The sequence below is a fragment of the Numida meleagris genome, chromosome 4 (assembly GCF_002078875.1).
Source record: "Numida meleagris isolate 19003 breed g44 Domestic line chromosome 4, NumMel1.0, whole genome shotgun sequence".
NCBI classification, from domain to species: Eukaryota; Metazoa; Chordata; class Aves; order Galliformes; family Numididae; genus Numida; species Numida meleagris.
This window is the reverse complement of record NC_034412.1, coordinates 49,432,911-49,452,589: the sequence shown is the minus strand read 5'-3', so window position 1 is coordinate 49,452,589 and position 19,679 is coordinate 49,432,911. Positions and strand designations below refer to the sequence as shown.

General features: G+C 40.9%; 1 protein-coding gene and 1 long non-coding RNA gene across 16 annotated transcripts in view; one reads left to right on the top strand and one right to left on the bottom strand.

The window, feature by feature from the left end:
• The window catches only part of WDR17 (WD repeat domain 17), a 53,822-nt gene extending 45,352 nt beyond the window's left edge, over positions 1 to 8,470 (bottom strand). For 3 of the 15 annotated variants that reach the window (XM_021396187.1, XM_021396186.1, XM_021396188.1), the window contains exon 1: positions 517 to 620. In XM_021396187.1, coding sequence (XP_021251862.1) covers position 517 — 1 coding nt within the window. In that variant the 5' untranslated portion in view covers positions 518 to 620. Of the gene's footprint in view, positions 1 to 516; positions 2,564 to 3,890; positions 4,259 to 5,537; positions 5,693 to 7,932 lie in introns of those variants that run through there. The other 12 variants (XM_021396179.1, XM_021396178.1, XM_021396182.1 and 9 more) reach the window with 12 other exon arrangements.
• LOC110398499 lies at positions 8,166 to 19,679 on the top strand. Its single transcript, XR_002438418.1, has 3 exons — positions 8,166 to 8,485; positions 12,955 to 13,032; positions 19,439 to 19,679. It is a non-coding gene; the product is annotated as an uncharacterized LOC110398499 (long non-coding RNA).

The following is a 19,679-nucleotide window of genomic DNA, read 5'->3' as shown; positions in this document are numbered from 1 at the left end:
CCAAGGCACACAGTTATAAAAAAAATCCAAGCTATCCAGCAGATGTTGCTATAGTAACCACACCTCCTCTTCAGAAAAACGTTAGTAGAAAATGCATAGATATCCAAGGTAAAACTTGGAAATGACCGTAGGTGAATTTCTTATCTCCCAAATTTTGTGTTGTTTTATTCAATTAACACCTCTAATTAGTTTATGCCATGCACAGTATATTAATTCCTTGTAATACAATAAGTTTGAATGCTTGATTTCTATCTCATTAAATATTAAATAATTCTAGCAACTGAATTATGCAAACTAAAAATGCAAACAGCTGTCTAAAGTTCTAATATCGTTTATGCACCTAGAAACATTAATTTTTCAAACACAAATCAGTTTAGATTTTATCTACGATATAAAACCCCATTCAAACCTGGTACTACCATGGAAACATTGATACTAGATACATAATAAACAGAAGCTTAAAGAAGAGAAACATAAAGCTAAAAAGAGAAAAATATTAATTTAAGTAATTCTTACTCGTTGTTGTCCTTCATGCCAATCATCTTCATCAAACCAGCGGGAAATGTAACTCATCCAAGCCATGATTGAATATGGAAATTAAAAATACAGAATCTGAACACCTGTAAGTACAATGAGTTCTGCGCTAAGATTTACTGAAAACTACATGCTAACCAAAGATCAGAGCTGAACTCTGTCACATAATTCCACAGTAAAGCTTTAAATTCCTAAATATATGTCTGAAATACTTTTAGCAGCGATATAAATGCAATCCATGTACTGGATTCTGAACTGAAACACAGAAATCAGCACTAAAGCTATCAGCAGATAGTGGATTCCAGTATTTTAAGTTAAAGCAGGTTAGTGCTTCAAGCTTGATTTTAGGGTGCTTCCGAGCTCTGAAAATGAGGTGCTGTTTGAATCATTGTTATTTGCCTCCAATAATGATTTGTCTTTTTCCCCTAAATATACTGTCTGTAAGAAGAGCGGTCCAGTGCACAAGAGCTTGTATTAAAATATAAAGTACCTCCAGAATCATGTGGTGTGATGTGTTTCAGTTATGTAGGGAGTGCTTTCAACTGGCAGAGGGAGGAGTGGCCGCAGTGATTGCAAATGCTGAACATCTTATGCTTAACAACATCAAAACAAAACAAACACACACCACATCTTCACTGCAGTGAGCAGAACCCAAAGGGCTCAGCTACAGCCACCAGCAGTGGCCGGGAAATTTAGGAAGCCTAATTTTCACTAATTCATCAGAATGCATCTGCTTCTTTTCTCTCCTTCAGGAGCTTCATATATCTGACTATTCCTTCTACAGTAAATTTCATCTCAGACTTCACAATGCAGTTTAAATCTTAAAGGAACAAAGAATAAAAGTTGTATTATTCACATCATAATGAGTGATCCTCGAGAACTACACAATCCCAATTTCTTAAGAAGTCCAGAACCCAGACAACTTATGTCTTTCTAGGCTGGATTGTTTCTCCAAAGCTATCAATAATTGCAAAAAGCTAGAACTGTTCTATCAAGAAATAAACAAAGAAAATAACAGTCTGAAGTCCCAAATATTAACCTGGAGCTAGTGGTCAACACTACTTACTGTCTCAAAAGAGCCAAATTCCCTCTTAACACAAGTATGCAACTCAGTGTCATTACCATTCCACTTGAGCACACAGTTTTCATGAAGGCAATCAGGTAATTAAGTTAAGTTCTCAGATACACAGCAGGGAAGAGAAACAGCAATACTTATGCTTTCCAACCTCTTACATGGGAACTATGACACTCAAGGGAAAAGCATCAAACCACAGAAAAATCCAGACACCTAATACATTTATGGGAAGTAGCATTCCCAGATTAAGAAAAGATTGCCTGCTGTTATATAGCTCTCCAGTTCAGCAGATACATACACAAGAACAAAAAGGAGCTTCCCTCCATACTGCTGAAGTTCTTTCAGATTTTAAAGACTTTGCTTCAACCATAAACAATGTAAAGTGCGCAATTCTATGAAATACTAAACTACATCAGAAATACAGGATTAATTCATATACCTCTATTCAAACAACTGAGGAAATGCTTGACAGTATCCTTGGTCTATGACTAAATGATGAAGAAGTCACTGATGTATCACTGCTGGAAACAAAAGTTCTAGAATGTGCTAATGAATCATATGCACATTCTTACTGCTTTTCACAACCAAAAAAACCACAGCTTTGTGTATATTAATACTAGCATATTTAGGAAAACCTTTGTTTCAGGCTGCTCTGCCTCTTGATAAAGGCACAGTGCACAAGATTCCATATGATATATAGCTTTATATGCAGTTCAACAGTAACTGGGATATGTTGCTGTTCAAAGCCTACATCAGTTATTTATGTTTCATAAATAGCACAGTATGCAGTCAACCAAAAATTCCACTTGCCACATTTCAACGCTATAGTGCGATGGAAAGCATGGCAATGATAGCAGGGTAGCAAAGTCCTAGGCTGCAGCAAGTGAGGATATGCCCAAATGCAGCAGTGGTGGATGCAGAAACAAAAGAAAAAAAATCTGCTTACCCTTGGAAGGCCTCAAGCAGGCAGGGATCTCCAGAGAGATGCCCTTGCCTCCACTGCCAACCCTTAAACGAGGGCTGGGAAGGGTGGATCCTGGCTCCACCCCTTTCGGTCACACAGGTGGATTGCATGCACCTGAGCTCCCCTGGGCTGGCCCTGCCTTCCCACCAGGTGCTCAAGCACTCGTTCAGGCCATGACTTAGCATTTCTGCTACACACATACAGCAATTATTCTTTCATTCTCTCTTTTAAGGGCAACAAAAGCTACCATGATAAAGAAGTCCTAACAGAGCAAATTGAATTTTTGTTCAAGCATTGGATGATAAGAAGGCATTTGAGTAGATTAGACCAAGAGAGACATCTTTAAGGTGTATACAGACTTTAAGTGGTTTATTTGTATTACTGGAGATGAGTGACTGGCCCCAATGTTTAACTGACTAGACATAAATACAACAAGAAAAACCAGCTAAGACAGATGACACGGAAGCAGTGGTAAATTGTGACCTTAGCACAAAAACACTAATGTGTGGTGGAAGTTCAGTTTTTCTCCAGATATGTTTCTAATAACTGCTCGTTTCTGTTTAAAATCTTGGTCAGAATTATTTAGATATTAGACTATTTAAGAAAGAATATGGACAAGTTTCATTTACTCTTGCCCCAAATCATCATTAAGCAGATTTAGGAATTAAGAACAATTTTCAAATAACTGGACTTCAGAAGTTCTTATAAGTTCATCCTCCAATTCACTTGGATTTTTTTTCCCCACAGTATTAATCTGTCAATTCATGTTCTAGATATTATTTCATAACATATTCTATAGTATTACTATAAAATATTGTCAGTCAATAATTTAAAGATTAACAAGTTTGCATTAGTTCTTTTCACGTATTTTGAAACCACAAAATTCATGATAGGAATTAATGAGGTCTTTATGACAAAAAAATCACTAAAGAACAAAACACTATTTAAAAATCCTTAGTTACTAGAGAAATTCACTGTTTTTCTTTCATAATATGTATGACATTATGTAAATTCACTATATCAGTATCTATAGTAAAAAAAATACCTCTGGTTTTACGTACTAATTTGTGCTTTAATAACCTTTACAGTGAGAATATGAAGCATGTAATGATTGTAAATATCCTAAAATAAACCCAAAAATAGAATGCCTACAGCAATGCTGTGCAGTAAGTCACCGTATGATAATGACAACACCAACCTAGGTCTCAGGGATCCTATGTCATATGAGGTCAGTCAGGAATTAGGTCTTTCTCCCCCACCCCACCCAGATTACTGATGGCACAAAAGTAAGCAGGTTGTCCCTCCTTCCCTTCTCACCCTCATTTCCTCTTTCCAACAAGTCATACGGATTTATCAAGACAAGATAACATACAGAATAGCCAGGCCACCTCGCAGTGATCAGAACAAGCTGCTAGTAACAGACACGCAACACCGTCATCACCACTAGATCCGTGCTGACACGAGACTTTAGAACAACCTTCCTGTAAGAGTACAAGAACAAAAATGTAGCTAATTTTAGGACTAAGCTTTATCGGCTTATGAAGGAGATTAGGCTCTAGCTGCCAACCGTAGCAGTAGATTGGACATGATCACACATCTTCCTAAGGTTATTCCGTAACTGGATCTTGAAAAATTCAATGAAACTTTCAGTTATATTTTCTTTTTTTAGAAAATAACTTCAACATCTGTAAAGAAAAAGATATAAATGAGCATAATTACATATGAAATATGACTGTTACTCCTGTTTAGCAGACACTTCTATTCAAATTCAATGAAGAATAGTGACAATGAAGAAAAAGGGAAATTATATACCTTTGATTTTTAAATTTCTTAATAAACAAAAATAGGAAGGCACACTGCTTATGTGTGGAGAAAAATTATAACCCTACCCAGAGCTAATTACATGCTGAAATATTGGTCTCCATTTCATAATCACTACACATGTATCCAATCTGTATATAACCAAAGCTGAAGTACCCCACTTTCTGACTGTCAGAAAATAGACAAAATGGCAAGAAATATGCTCCGTATATTTGTTGTACCACACCCATAGGATTCATCCTGGTCTAGATAGCATGCAAGTAATTCCATTCTAACATGTTTTTCAAAGAAAACAATCAACAAAACAATTCAGACTATAAAAATGCACATCCGTGAAGTGACAGAAAATATTTAAATGGTCAGTTTTTAAACTGTATTTTGCTGATTTGGATGTTAAGACAACTGCACTTCTTGTATTTTATATCTGCCATAAAAGTGTACTGAAATATAAATCAGAAACAATAAAAAAAACTTCCTCAGTGTATTTACCTCAATGTGTCAAGAATGTAGCAAAAAAAACCAAGCAATTTTCAGCATCAGAAACACAAGTAAGCCCCAAAGAACATAATTTAAAGTTGGAGAGAAAACTACGACCAAAAGAAATAATCCTGTCTACTCGTGAAACTCAAGGCAAGTATTTTAAACTCCTCAGAGCTCATCTGTGTCCCTGTGCAATTCAGCATTACTGTCATTAACAGATTTTGGTTAGCTGAGTGAGGTTAAGTGGAAAAAATACAAATGGCTAATTGATAACCAAAATTTGGAAAATTAAATAAAGCTGAAAACAGACAAGATAAAAATGACTTTGTCAGGAAAACAGCTGAAACACTGGTGCACCTGTCTCTAGCATACTCTCCTAAAACATGGAGATCTTCTGCCCTAAGAATTTTTACAGAACAGTTTGCAGAGTTAACAGCTCACACATGAGGGGCCACGTGCTCTAACAACCACAAAAATCAGCAGGAAATCCCCAAAACAACCCTATCATCAGAGAAGAAAAAACTTTATCTGCAACAAAATGGTACTCCATTCTCAGGAAATCTGAATGAGATACAGCTACTTGCATATCCAAAACCAACAAGTTAATAACAAAAAAGACATAGTTTAATAACAAATGATTACGGAGCTCTGCTCCACACTTACCTCACACTTGAGTACACTAAGTCTTAATTTTTATAGCTAAGCATGCAAACTTATTTATGAAGTTTATCTCTGGAATCTCACATATCCTCTTTCATTCCATCATCAGTCTTCCATCACAGCTATTTTCAGAGATTTGGTAGCAACTGAAAAAGGAACTGAAGAAAGAGATTTGGGCCCAGGCTATCAGTAAGCAAGGTAGTTCATGTCTAATTCAGAGGCTACTGAGTAAGAGGCATGTTGTCTAATGGGAGCAAGTAACGCAAACAATTATATCCAAGACAGAAATAAAATTGAGGATCTTAAAAACATAAATCAAGATGATGGGATAAACTCCATCTCCAAAAGTGAACTGCAAGTAGAGATTAGTTTCAGGTTGGATATTAGGAAAAATTGTTTCTCCAAAAGATCAGCTAGGTAGTGGAACGGGCTGCCCAGGGAGGTGGTTGAGTCCCTGGAAGCGCTCAAACATTTAGACGTTGTACTAAAGGACATGGTTTAGTGGGGAAATATTAGTGGTAGGTGTACGGTTGGACTGGGTGATCTTGGAGGTCTTTTCCAACCTTGGTGATTTTGATTCTGTGATTCATAGGAAATCTTTACTCAGAGATGGTGAGGCACAGGAACAGGCTGCCCACAGAAGTTGTGTATGCTCCATCCCTGGAGGTATTCAAGACCAGGCTGGATGGGGCCCCTGGCAGTCTGATTTAGTGGTTGGCAACTCTACCCCTAGCAGGGGGGTTGGAACTAGATGATATTCAGGGTCCCTTTCAAGCCACTATGATTCTATGACCTTGTCAAAGAGAGCGACCACGACGTACATTAGCAATAATTCAGTAAGTTAGACAATGCCTGGAAGTTCTCTTAATGTTTTATATTACTTATGTTTCTTCACAAGTTCTTTACATCACCTTGCCCCCGCATGGGTTACAACAATTGGCCAGAGTTGACTATGGTCTTAATTGAAGTTTTTAAACAATTCTGACATGTAAAACATAAATAAATGTAAACACAAAAGTTAATATAACTGATTCATGCAAGACATTTGTTCTCTAACACAGACCTCAGAATATATCTGTAACTTATATAGCTACACCTTTAGTCAGGAAAGAAAGACACAGGTGAAAAGTTATTTCCACATGCCACAACTTAATGGTATTTCCATTATTTTAGTGCTATCAAAAATTAGTAAGTGCAAAGGTCAGCAACTTTAATTTAAAACATGAGAACTATACATTATCACGAATAACAGGCAAAATAACAGCGTGTTAAATTTGGAAGAACATTTGATTGTTTACCATACATGCTCATTATCAGAATTCACCTTGAATGCCTCTGCAAACAGCAGGAAACTGCAGGAGGTCATGACAAAGTTTTTAAATAAGGCATTTGTAACCAAAAAGCTCTACACTTCTAAAAGAGGAAAGATTTAAACCCTAGATGTGATTACAGAGAGACGCAGTGGATTCCTTGGGATGTCTTTTAAGACCAAATGAATGCCATTCAAAAATATATTCTTGAAACAACTGGTCTTGTTGTAACAACAATAAGTTTTCAGCCCCGAGACACGTTTTATATTGTGCTGTAGTTAGGACAACTATTAAGAACATGAAGCTTCTTACTGATTTTAAAATCCAGGTTTATGAAGCTTACTACTGCATTACAAGTAACCCAGAAGCTCCCTGAGACTCGGATTCCACACTTGTTATTTTCAAGCCCTCCAAAGCAGTCTCACAAATCATGTGTGACCGTTTCCACATAAAGCAGCAACCTGACAGAGGAATTTATTTAACAGAAATAACTTTAAATACTACTTCTTTTTTTTTTTTTTTTTGCAGTGCCAGCTGTCTCAAGCTTATCTTCACGAGCTTGTTTGCTCAGACTGTACATTGCCTTTGTACTTGAAGAAATGGTTAGAGTAGATTTAGGCTAGATATTGGGAAGAAATTCTTTACTATGAGGGTGCTGAAACACTGGAACAGTTTGCCCAGCCAGGTTGTGGAGGCCCCATCTCTGGAAGCATTCAAGGCCAGGCTGGATGGGGCACTGAGCAACCTGGTCTAGAGGGAGAAGTCCCTGCAGGGAGTTGGAACTAGATGATCTTAATGGCCCCTTCCAACCCAAACCATTCTATGATTCTCCACACTTGTTTTTGTTCCCCCCCACCCAGCACGGTAAGGATCTGAAGCACAAATAAGACCAAAGCTCTCTCGCCTGCACAGGACTATTACTTTACAGGTATACTACTACTTTTGTTGCTACCCTCATATTTACGCGGTTTTAAGTGCCCGTTTCCACACGAGAATGCCTGTACGGAGACACGCACAAAGCAAAACACTGCCGAACACCACGCCAAAACCCAACACGCAACCCCCCCGCCCAACACGACCGTACGCACCTCCTACAGGCGCCCAGAACCCCAGCAGTTTCCCCGCGAGAAGGCGACAGAACACCGCTCGCGGACAACCGAGCTCAGCCACCGCCCTTGGCGGGGCGAGGAACGTCGCGACGAAGACCTGACTGACGGGGGCCAGCCCTCACCTGCCTTCCCGCAGCGCAGGGGCAAAGCAACCTCGTCACCCGGGCAACGCGACGGGCCCGCCCCACCGCGCGCCGATTGGAGCCGCTGACGGCAGCGGGCGCAGAGCCGCCCAGGGGCGCGCGGGAGCTCCGCTGTGCCGCTCCCCGTCCGTTGGGAGGGAGGCGTTCTCGGTGTCCGTCATGGCGGCGGTGAGGGGTTCCAGTGTCAGGAGGGAAAGGCAGCTCCCAGAACCTCAGGGAATGCTGGTCTCACGCCCTCAGGCGAAAGAACGTACAGGTGTTCATTTGTAAGATGACATGAACCTTGTCTCTGTGCATCCTTTGTGGACACCACGTTACACACAGAATAGTCCCATCACCGAGTCACATTTGTTCTGCTGGACCTCCCTCCACCACCCTGGCATCATCAGGTATTTCACGTGAGCTTTCAAACCCGCAGACCTTTACTTGACACTCATTTAATTATGCCTCTTTGTGTCTGCTTGTTTTTCTCTTCTACTTTTTACTCCCTCCGGTTGTTTGTGCAGCTGGATGGTGGCTTTGCAAACTTGTTTACTGAAAAACTGCTTTTCCTTGAATTATTTTTCAGGCAGAACTATTTCCTGATTCAACTTACTGTATCACCATTACTGTCAGTTATATTAGTGCAATACAAGCAGTGAGGCAGTAGCCCACAAATTATGGAATTACAGCTTCATTCATAGAATCATGGAATCACCAAGCTTGAAAAAGACCTCAGCTCATTCTTTTTCTTACCAGAGCTCCATATTTTCTCCTTCCCTTATGTTGTTAAACCAGAACAGAAAGTATTCATCCTAGATATGAATAACACAATACAAGTAGAAATAAAACTTTAAATTGTGTCAAAAGTGGAGTGTCCTTTTCCACCACATGTAGAATCAATGAGTACTTAAAACTTTGGTGACTTTCATTTCATTCCTATGATGTGACTGACCTCCGGTGGGAGACAGCAAACATGATTTTATTTGTTTTTCCACTAGAAATATTCTATTTTCATGAGCAATCATATGATATAATTATTCTGCTGCTTGGCAGTGATCATGCTTTTTTCTTCCTCATGTTAATGAGGAATGGAGAGGATGGAGAGGATTTAATGTAGGACTCAGGCGGATTATTTTTCTCCATTGTTGCTGAGAAGTGCTTACTGAAAGGTGTCAAAAAAAGAAAATATTTGAAATATATTCATTATACTTAGTTTATGCATTTGTTTTGTTAGATGCATACAGTCTCTGCTATGTTTAAAATCAATAGTTCTAAGTAATCCAGAATAATCTCCTTGAGAGGAACTGCCACCTTGCTAGTTACAGCATTATGTCTGCCTGGAATTAATTTCTGGGAATTGAGTATTTGTCACAGTATCCAACCTTTGCAAATGAGATCAAACCAAATAAGAAAGGCGTACTTGCCTTAAAGACTTGTACTGGCTAGATTTTGAAAATAGAGGTTCTGCATGACCTAAGGAGTTCCAAGATGACAGGTTCCTTCTGGCCGGTGATTATCAATAGTTTTCCAAATGCAGCATTTTTAACAACCTAGGATGCTTACTGCACTGACCGGGCTAGCAGTGAGGCCCTATCTACAAAATCCAGCATTGGAGCAAGATTCAATTTGAGACTAGGGCACTTACATGTGCTTACTCATAGGTATAGAATCATAGAATGGCTTGGAAGGGACCCCAAGCATCAAGTTCCAACCCCCCTTCCACAGGCAGGGCAACCAGCCTCCAGATCTGGTACTAGACCAGGTTGCCCAGGGCCCCATCCAACCTGGTCTTGAACACCTCCAGGGATGGAGCATCCACAACCTCTCCGGGCAGGCTGTTCCAGCACCTCACCACTCTCTCTGTAAAGAATGTCCCCCTGACATCCAATCTAAACCTTCTCTTCTTGAGCTTAAAACCATTACCCCTTGTCTTATCACTGTCTACCCTTGTAAAAAAGTTGATTCTCCTCCTGTGTATAATCCCCTTTTAAACACTGGAAGGCTACAATGAGTTTTCCTCACAGCCTTCTTTTCTTCAGGCTGAAAGATCCAAGCTCCCTCAGCAGGAGAGATGCTCCAGACCTCTGATCATCTTCGTGGCCCTCCTCTGGACCCTTTCCAACAGTTTCACACCTTTCTTGTACTGGAGGCCCCAGACCTGGACACAGTACTCCAGATGGGGCCTCATGAGGGCAGAGCAGAGAGGGACAATCACCTCCCTGTCCCTGCTGGCCACCCATCTTCTGACGGAGCCCAGGAAACCATTGGCTTTCCGAGCTGCAAGAGCACACTCCTGGCTCATGTTCAGTTGTTTAGCCACCAGGACCCCCAGGTCCTTCTCCACAGGGCTACTCTCAAATACCTGAAAGGTGACTGCAGTGAGAGCGGGGTTGGTCTCTTCTCACTGGTGATGGGTGACAGGACAGGTGGGGGATCGATTATTTGTGAGGGTAGATAGCAATAGGACAAGGGGGAATGGTTTTAAGCTGAGACAGGGGAGATTTAGGTTAGATATTAGAAGGAAGTTTTTCACAAAGAGGGTGGTGACACATTGGAACAGGTTGCCCAGGGAGGTTGTGGATGCTCTGTCCCTGGGGGTATTCAAGGCCAGACTGGATGTGGCTCTGGGCAGCCTGGTCTAGTGGTTGGTGACCCTGCACTTAGCAGGGGGGTTGAGACTCGATCTTTGAGGTCCTTTTCAACCCAGGCCATTCTATGATTCTATGATATGATTCTATGACAAGGGGAAATGGCCTCAAGTTGCGCCAGGAGAGGTTTAGGTTGGATATCAGGAAAAGCTTCTTTACAGAAAGGGTTGTTAAGCACTGGAACAGGCTCCCCAGGGAGGTGGTTGAGTCACCTTCCCTGAATGCATTTAAAAACTGTTTGGATGTGGTGCTCGGGGACATGATTTAGTGGTGGGTTGTTAGAGCAGTATGGTTAGGTTGCGGTTGGACTTGATGATCCTGAAGGTCCTTTCCAACCTGAGCAATTCTATGATTCTTGAGGAGTTCTTTTCCCAGTATGTATACGTATCTGGGATTACTCCAACCCAAGTGCAAAACCTTGCACTTTGCTATGTTGAACCTCAGTAGGTTCACATGGGCCCACCTTTTGATTGTGTTGAGGTCCCTCTGGATGGCATCCCTTCCTTCTAATCCATCAGCTGCACCACTCAGTTTGGTGTCATCAGGAAACTTGCTGAGGGTGCACTCGAACCCGTCATAGATGTCATTGGATTTAAATGTTGAAACGCACTAGTCCCAAAACAGACCCTTAGAAGAAACCACTTGTCACTAGCCTCCATCTGGACAGTGTCATTCACCACAACCCTCTGTCTATAGCCTTCCAACCAATTCCTTATCCACCCCTTAAATCTGTATCTCTCCAATTTAGAGATAAGGATGTGGTGGGGCACAGTTTCATGTACACCTTGGCTTTCCTAATCCTCTCTCTCCAAGTCCAGACAGCATCCCTGCATTCTCCCCAGGTGACACACCCTTGTTTCCACAGCCAGTACAATCCCTTCTTTTCCCTCAGTCTGACCAGCAGGTCCTTGCCAAGCCAGGCTGGTTCCTGCTTCCCTGGCTCGCCTTCTTATTCAGAGGGACAGAGAGCACTTGTGCTCTCAGAAAGGTGTCCTTAAAGAGCAGCCAGCTTTCCTCCACTCCTTTGTCTCCAAGGTCAACTTCCCAGAAGATCTCCTCCAACAATTCCTTAAACAGCCTGAAATTCACTCTCCCAAAGTTTGGGGCCCTGACCCCATTCTTTTCCCAGCCTAAGTTCCTCAAGATCACAAACTCAACCAGGGCATGGTCACTGCAGCCTAGGCTGCCTCCAGTCTTAACACCTTTAATGATCTCCTCCGTATTGGCAACCACCAGATTCAGCAGCACTTCACCTCTGGTTGATCTGTCTGATACTTGAAGCAAAAAGTTAACATCCACGCACTCCAGGAATCTACTGGATCTCTTGCAGCTCACTGTCTGGTTTTCCTCGCAGATATCCAGGTGGTTTAAATTTTCCATTAGGATGAGTGCCTGCAAGCACAACGCCTCCTGCAGCTGAAGGAAGAAGGCCTCACCAGCAGGCTCCCCTTGATCAGGTGGCCTGTATTAGACCCCTACCACCAGGTGCCCTTTATTAGTCCTATCCCTAATTCTAACCCACAGGATCTCAACCTGCTCCTCACCATTTCTCTGAGGGACCTGCTCACAGTCTATCCACCCTTTAAGATAGAGGGCAACTCCCCCACCTTTCCTACCTAGCTTTCTACCTTCTAGAAAGGTGATATTCCTCCACAGTGGCATTCCAGCCATGGGAGTCACCCCACCACATTTCTTTGATAGCAACCAGATCATAATTTTCCAAACACATCGTGGTTTCCAACTCTTCCTGCTTATTTCCCATGCTGCATGCACTGGAGTAAAGGCACTTCAGCTGGGCTTTCTGACACACCACCTTTCTAGAGGAGCCCTCCCTCAAATCTCCAGAAGGAACGTGAAGTCTTTCACCGCTGCTTCCAAGAGGGGCATAACAAGGTATCTCAACTGCCATTGCAGCTAGCCTCTCTCTGGAATTTCACAAGATCTTTTGCAGTCTCTCACAAATAACCTGTTTTCTAGGTCCCTTCAGGCTACACTGTGAGGCATCTACCCCTTGGCAGCAGGTTAAACTCTGCCAGCTCATTGTAACAGGCAGCCCCCACTTGGTACTGGCAATTACAGCACCCACACGGCCTTGCTTTCATTAAAACTGCAACAAGTTATTGTATTAATATCTTTTCTGTTTAACAGTGGAAATAATTGAGTTGTTTCCTTGTAAGAGAAACCCTGTAGTAGCTCAAATAACCAACATGGGGAAACCCTTTCTACAGACAGGCTCTGCACAGTGTACTGCCTTGCTTTTGGAGGCCCCTTTGATGGAACTCCAGATTCCTAGAGTCCAAAGGGAGGTAAGATTACCTATACTATTATTTCTTTCTTTACTGTGTTAGGTCTAATAAATAGCCTTTTAAATGATACTTCACAGACTCTTGGTGCAGCTCTTACTGGGATCATAATTGGCCAGAACCTCCTCATGTAAAACATCTCCTTTTTATTTTCTTTAATTATTAATTTATTGCTCAGAAATACATGGAGTTTCTAGCCTACTGCAAAAAAAGTAATTTTAAAGGTATGTTGACACTAATTAAAACAAATACCTTAGAATCTGAGAAATGCTGAGGCTGATTTTGTTCCCTTCTCCAGGTATAGCAGATATGCAGACCCCGACTAACCCTCCATAGCCAGTGCTTGTATGTGAGGCTAAGTAGCTGCTGAATGACCCCCTCCATGTCTTGCTACACTAGCTTGTGGGTATTGTGCAGAGTGTACAGATAGGACTATCAGCACATGCTCTTGTACCATCTGATGTTTTGATCTGTTTTGGGGACACTTGCACATTTTAGGTAAAAAAAAAATCAGTGGCTGTACTCCTGGGAAAGAGACGACCTCTAGCTGAGAGAGATGCTGTTTATGGGGAGGAAAAAGCATACAAAAGGGTGGTAGGTGACAAGGTGTGCTGAACCTCTCCACAGATTGGAACTCCATGCAGCATGGCATGGCCACCTTGAAGAGGACTGTCTGATGCTGGCACACCTCAGCTATCTTAGCATCTGAAGGGACATAAGCTTAACTCATTACTCTCACTTTCTAATTATTCAGTAAATAGCATATGACCTCCTATACATGTTGAGCCACATTTCTTACTGAGATCGAGAAAGAACTTTACTCCTGACTTACAAATTGTTGGGAAGCTGTTCTGAAATATTAGAAATCATAAACCATTGTAATGCTGTAACACTGATGGAAAGCATAGCAATGACAGCATAGTAGCAAAGTCCCAGGCTGCAGCAAGTGAGGATTTGCTCAAATGCAGCAGCTAGGGATGCAGAAACAAAGGAAAAAACCTGCTTACCCTTAGAAGGCTTCAGGTACACAGGAATCTCTAACAAGATACCCTTACTTCTGCTGCCAACCTTTAAATGAAGCCTGGGAAGGGGTGGATCCTGGCTCCTCCCCTTCCAGACACTCAGGTACATTGCCTGCACCTGAGCTTCCGTGGGTTGGCCCTGTCTTCTCACCAGGTGCTCAATCACTGGTTCAAACCTTGACTTAGCATTTCTGCTACAACCATCAACTTCTGTAACGTTCCATCAGTATTCTACAGGCTTCAGAATCAGAATTTGTTTAAAAGCATCTGAAAAATAATCAAACACGCATATATACAGAACACAACTGTCAGTGCTAATCATAAGTGGCTCCTGCAAACATCTGCTTCCAAAGCATCTTTCTACATCATGTAATACTACTGGAAAAGTCCATGTGATGTACCGATGTTCTGAAAAAAAGACAAAATGTTGAAAGATCTGTTAGATAAGACAAAGAAATGTTTTCCCCTGTGTTACACTACAAATTGCAGGTAAACAGATCAGTAGTTATAAGACCTCAGATTTTTCCAACCATACAAGAATGCTGTTTTATTGTTGTTTTCTTCTTCTAATATTTACAAGAAGAAAGAAAGAGAGACAGGTATTAGCTTTCCTATCACTCAATCCCACTAAATCAGCTCCGATTTCACAGGCAGCAATCTTCTTTTCTCTCAAATGATTTATTTCATACATTTCAAATTAAACTCGAGGCAAGTATTCTCAGCTTCCATTTAGCATTAATTTAAACCCCCCCAAGCTTGGTTTCTTTTTTCCTATCTTGGCACTAATATGAATTCATAGATAAAGAATTCTATGAAGTATCCTCAGAAACTTTTTTCTGAGTTGCTTATATACTATTAACAATGAATATCTGAATTTGTTTGGTCTTAGATAATGGCAGAAAACAGGAATAATTTTAGGTCTTTAACAATACACATTTTTTCTATTCATTTTCAGTAATTCTTTGCAGCTGGAAAGAATGAAGAATATATTGTCAGCTCTACTACAATTGTTATGCCTTGGCTTAAATTTATCCTTGTTTGAGCTGCAAATTCTTGTCACTTACAATTAATTTGGGTAACCCATGCTGAGATCACAAGCAATGAGGTTTGAGGTGCCATGAGACAGGATGAGATGCCACAGGTCAGTATTAGGTGCAGTGAAGCTCAGTGAAGCGCAGTGAGTCCTAACACTGGTGTAAAAGACTGGGGGAAGAGAGAGCAAGCCTGGCTGTGCCCTTACTGTCTGTAACCATGGCTACCCTCAGAGGGCTGTGGGAGGCCACCGCATGGTAGTGGAATGGCTTTTGCTCAAAATCAGTGTTCAGCTCAGGATAAAAGGTCTGGCCATTATTAAAAATGCTACAGAGGCACTTGCTTGCATTTGAAATCTTGCTTGTATTGTGCATTCATATATGGTAGTTTCTGAGTGCTTATTTATGCATTTTTGTAAAGGCTGACGCTACCAGTGTTTTACTGTCAGGGAGTGAGAAACAGTTGCACAGGGATGTAATAGCACTGCTAAGGCCCAGATCCATCAATTTGGAGGCATAAAGACTGAAGTTACTGCTTTGGCTAGCAAAGTCTTTCTGTCATGCTCTAACAACCCCAGCTGGATCCAAACAGGGTGCATTTTGTGAGTTCAGATTCAGTGCCATGGCTAACACTGATGCACGTACAGGCTGTGGAGCTCCCTGGGGCAGGGGACATGCAGTGGGCTGCATGCTTCCACTTCAGAGTCTTTGGCAGGTGTAGGGGCAGACCTGACTGCTTTGTGAGAATGAGACTGGAAGTTGACTGGAGTCTGCTTTCCATTTGTACTGGAACTTTGTTTTTGAGATAGCCCTGTGAGTTCACTGACTGTACATTAGGTCATGAGGGAGAGCTAGAGTCTGACCTCTGTCCTGGATCTGTGAAGCCATCACTTCACTGTTCTGTGTCCTTCCTTGTGCTTCAGTCATCCCCTACTGTCCTGTTTGCTTGCTACTTCTTTCCTGCCCTCTTCTGTTTGTTTTGAGTAGCCTTTCAAGGACCGTAGCTAATTATTAGTTTCCAGCCCACTTGCATTACCGTGCTTTTTGTTTAAATCTACCTTGTTGTAGCCCCTCTTTGGCAGGAGTTTTCTTACTTGACTGGTTTTTTTTGTTGTTTTTTTTTGCCCTTCTATCATTGTCTCTTGATCACAGGTTGAAAGCTGGCAGCTTGGAAGTACGGGATAACATTCAACCTCAAGTAATGCAATAGCAGGCTATGACAGTTTGGTTGAAGAGTCAGAAAAGGAGCTGGAGTTCACACATTCTTATGTGTAGTACAATGTTCTAAGTATTAATCATTCATACACAGAGAACAAAGTATTAAAGAACAATTTCACTTGATACACATCTCTTTCCAACTTCTTTCTTGCTGTCTATCCCACCACCCGTCACCTCAGTGCCATTCAAATCCTTCAGTATTCATTGAATAAAATAGGATATTATATTTCTTGTCAAGTGCTTTCATGCAGGTGTAATTTCTTCATGCTCGCTTACTCATTTCTGGAGGCTAAATCAGTGTTTTGCAGGGGAGCAACATAGTGAGTGTAACTGGAACTGAACTAAGTTCCAGAATTGAGATGATGTTGTTTTCAAATTGGCAAAATCATGATATCTACATGGCAGTGCGCCTAAAGCCTTGCCTTTTAGAAATGGTCATAGTATTTAGATATTGGGTTAATGAATTCTGCCTTTCATTATATCAAGCAAAAGTTATGTCATTTTCAGTGGGGACAGGATTTCACTTGGAGGTGATTGAAACAGAGAGATGAATATCAAGGTCAGTTTTGAGGGCACTGTGACTTCAAAGTTTACTGAAACCTCAAACATACTGTTAGGGAAGCACAGCAGAACTACTGTGGTAGATAAACGCATTGTACCATTTAAATTTTAAGTTTTGGAAATTGTACATTTTTGAGCTCTAATTAATGAGCTCTGCTTTTGAGAACTGTCACAGTGGCTGAGATTTACAATAATCAAGACAAATGTGTCTGGTTGTTACTGTTTTTATCTGTCTAGTAATTTTTCATATCCTAACCAAAGCAGAGCAAGGGAAAGGCAAAATTTGTTCAAAACTTGTCTGACACAAGCTAGTTGTGTTATTTGTGTGATCAGTTTCTTGCCTTTTGGAGGTTTTCATTTGTGCACAAGCGTATCCTGGGTTGGTGTATGGCAAACCTAGAAGAATAGCTAATATATTGTGTTTTATATAGCTATATTAATTTTCTTTATATAGTCGTAACAAGTGCTTGGTTTTTTTTTCACTGCAGTGCCAAACTACTGAAGAGTGTGATTCTAAATTACTTAAGTAAAAAGCAGAAGAGAAATAAATGATGAATGTTAGGATTGACGTGTTAATCATCAGCGTTAAAGATCAACTGTTAACTTCCCACTAGCTCTTACAAAAAATCTGAAACCTTCAAAAGCACAGGAAGAATAGCTTTCTTCTTGTATGTGAAATTTTATAAGAGTAGAAATAATGTATCTGCTTTCAGACTTCTGTGCTGTTGCAGGGAAACGTTGCTTTCACCTGAACAATTTTAAATGTGGAACCAAAAACCAACTGACCGGAGATCTTATGTATTCTGTCTCTTCCTAATCATATCTACAAACTCAGTCTTATTCATTCATTGGTATTAGTGCAATTGACAGTTCATGTATTATTTTCCTTTCTCTTTTCCTTTTTTCTTTTCTTTCTCCCTCCTTCCCTCCCTCCTTTCCTCCATCCATTCCTTTCTTCTTTCCTCCTTCCCTATCTCCCTCCCTCCCTCCCATCCTTTTTTTTTTCCCTTTTGCTTTCCTTTCTTATTCCTTGCTACTTTTACTTGTAGCTCTGGAAAAGATAAGCCAAGTGAGTTTTCCTCTCAGACTGCAAATCTTGCAGCTTTCAGAACAATATTGTCCAGTAAAAGACTCAAAGCTTTTGCCTCACTGTTGAGAGATCCCATCTCCCAACCTTACCAACTCTACTTGCTGAGGCTAGCTAATTCATTCAGCACTACTGAAAAATCTAGCAAATAGCAAGATTAATTTGGAGGATGGATAAGTGCTTTTTCAGTGCTTTTGGAATCTTAAAGATGAACATAAAAGTTACTGACTTTGTCTTCTTGTTCTCAGAGGAATCAGTGCATCAGCAAGAACTATGGGCTGGTTCTGCTTTATTTGTTTTTTGTTTTTTCTTGATCTGTTTTGTTTTCCCTTAAGCTGGCTATGTTACCTGCACAGCAGGATGGTAGTTGGTCCTGTAAAAACATGCAAGAGTGACAGTATTTCTGGCTGCATATGAGCACGTCTATACCTCATTCAGGCTTGTTCATTTATTGGACTACTGCCCAGTGAGGAGGGTCTCTTTCAGCCTTCTTTACAGTTTTGTAATGTTTTGTAGTGTGGAAATGGAGAGTAACACAATTTATCTGAGCAGCTATTTCAGACCTGTACAAAAAGAAAAAGCTTGCTGAAGCAGTTGATCATTATGAAAGTTAGCTGATGAAAGCTTCTATGCTGTGACTGCTGTGTAAAGCTGAGGTAACAAACAGTCCCAGAAAGCAGAGGAATGCTGCAAATGCTTCTTTCTGCTGTCTGTCCCTCTCAGGTTTTGAGTCTCCTCCATTTCCTTAGCGAACTCAAGAGGACAGAGTGGGGTTCTCTGGTCCTAGGAACTGTCTATTTTGGTATCCTGTAGAGCAGCAGAGAAGCGTGGATAATAGGTTCATGGCAAGCTCCCGTTTTACAGCAAGAGCTGGCAAAAATTATGATAAAAAGCGTGGCTCTTTGAAGCCACTCATTACTAAAAAAAAATAATAAAAAAAAAATCCAACCAACAACAACAACAACAACAAAAAAAAACCCAGCTCTCTATTTTCACTATAACAGCCGACTTCAATATTTAAAGCACCAATAAACAAACACCTACATCCTTTAAGTCCCAGTGTTCTCATCGCCTGTATCTAGGAGACGCGGCTCATGGTTTCCCAGAGCCTCAGCGGGCAGCGCACCCAGCAGAGGGCAATGCGCTTCTGCAAGCCGCTTCTGCTCCAGAGTCAGAAGTCTGCCCGTCGGTTCCATTTGTACACATTTTCACAAACCATTTCCCATTATTTGATATCTCCCCTTAACTAAGGGTAACTTACTCTCACTGAAAATTCATAACAAACAGTAAAATTTTCTAGCTAGAGAGCATTTTAAAAACACAGAACAAAATGAAAGTGAGAACGTTATCTAGAATATTTTCATTTCTTACCATCCTGCTTTTTCTTCATTACTTTTAGTTCTTTCACTTTCCTTTAGCCTATAGTAGTTACTTTTAGAAAAAGTAACAAAAACCCAAACAAACCAGCAATAACTACATCTGTTTTTTAGGTGAGTGGAAATCCTTTTCCTGTGAGGAGAGGAATGAAGTCAGGCTGTCATGCTTTTCCAAGGACATGCTGCATGTGCCTGAATCTGCCTGCCTGCAGGTGAAGAAGTGGACAATAAAGACTTTATAGAGAGCACATTAAGGAGTTGTTTTTCAAAGTTGTTTTGTATTAACTTCTACAAACTGAAGCTTTGTGCTAACTGCTGGCTTGTAGTACAGCTTGGTGTCAACGGTTCACGGGCG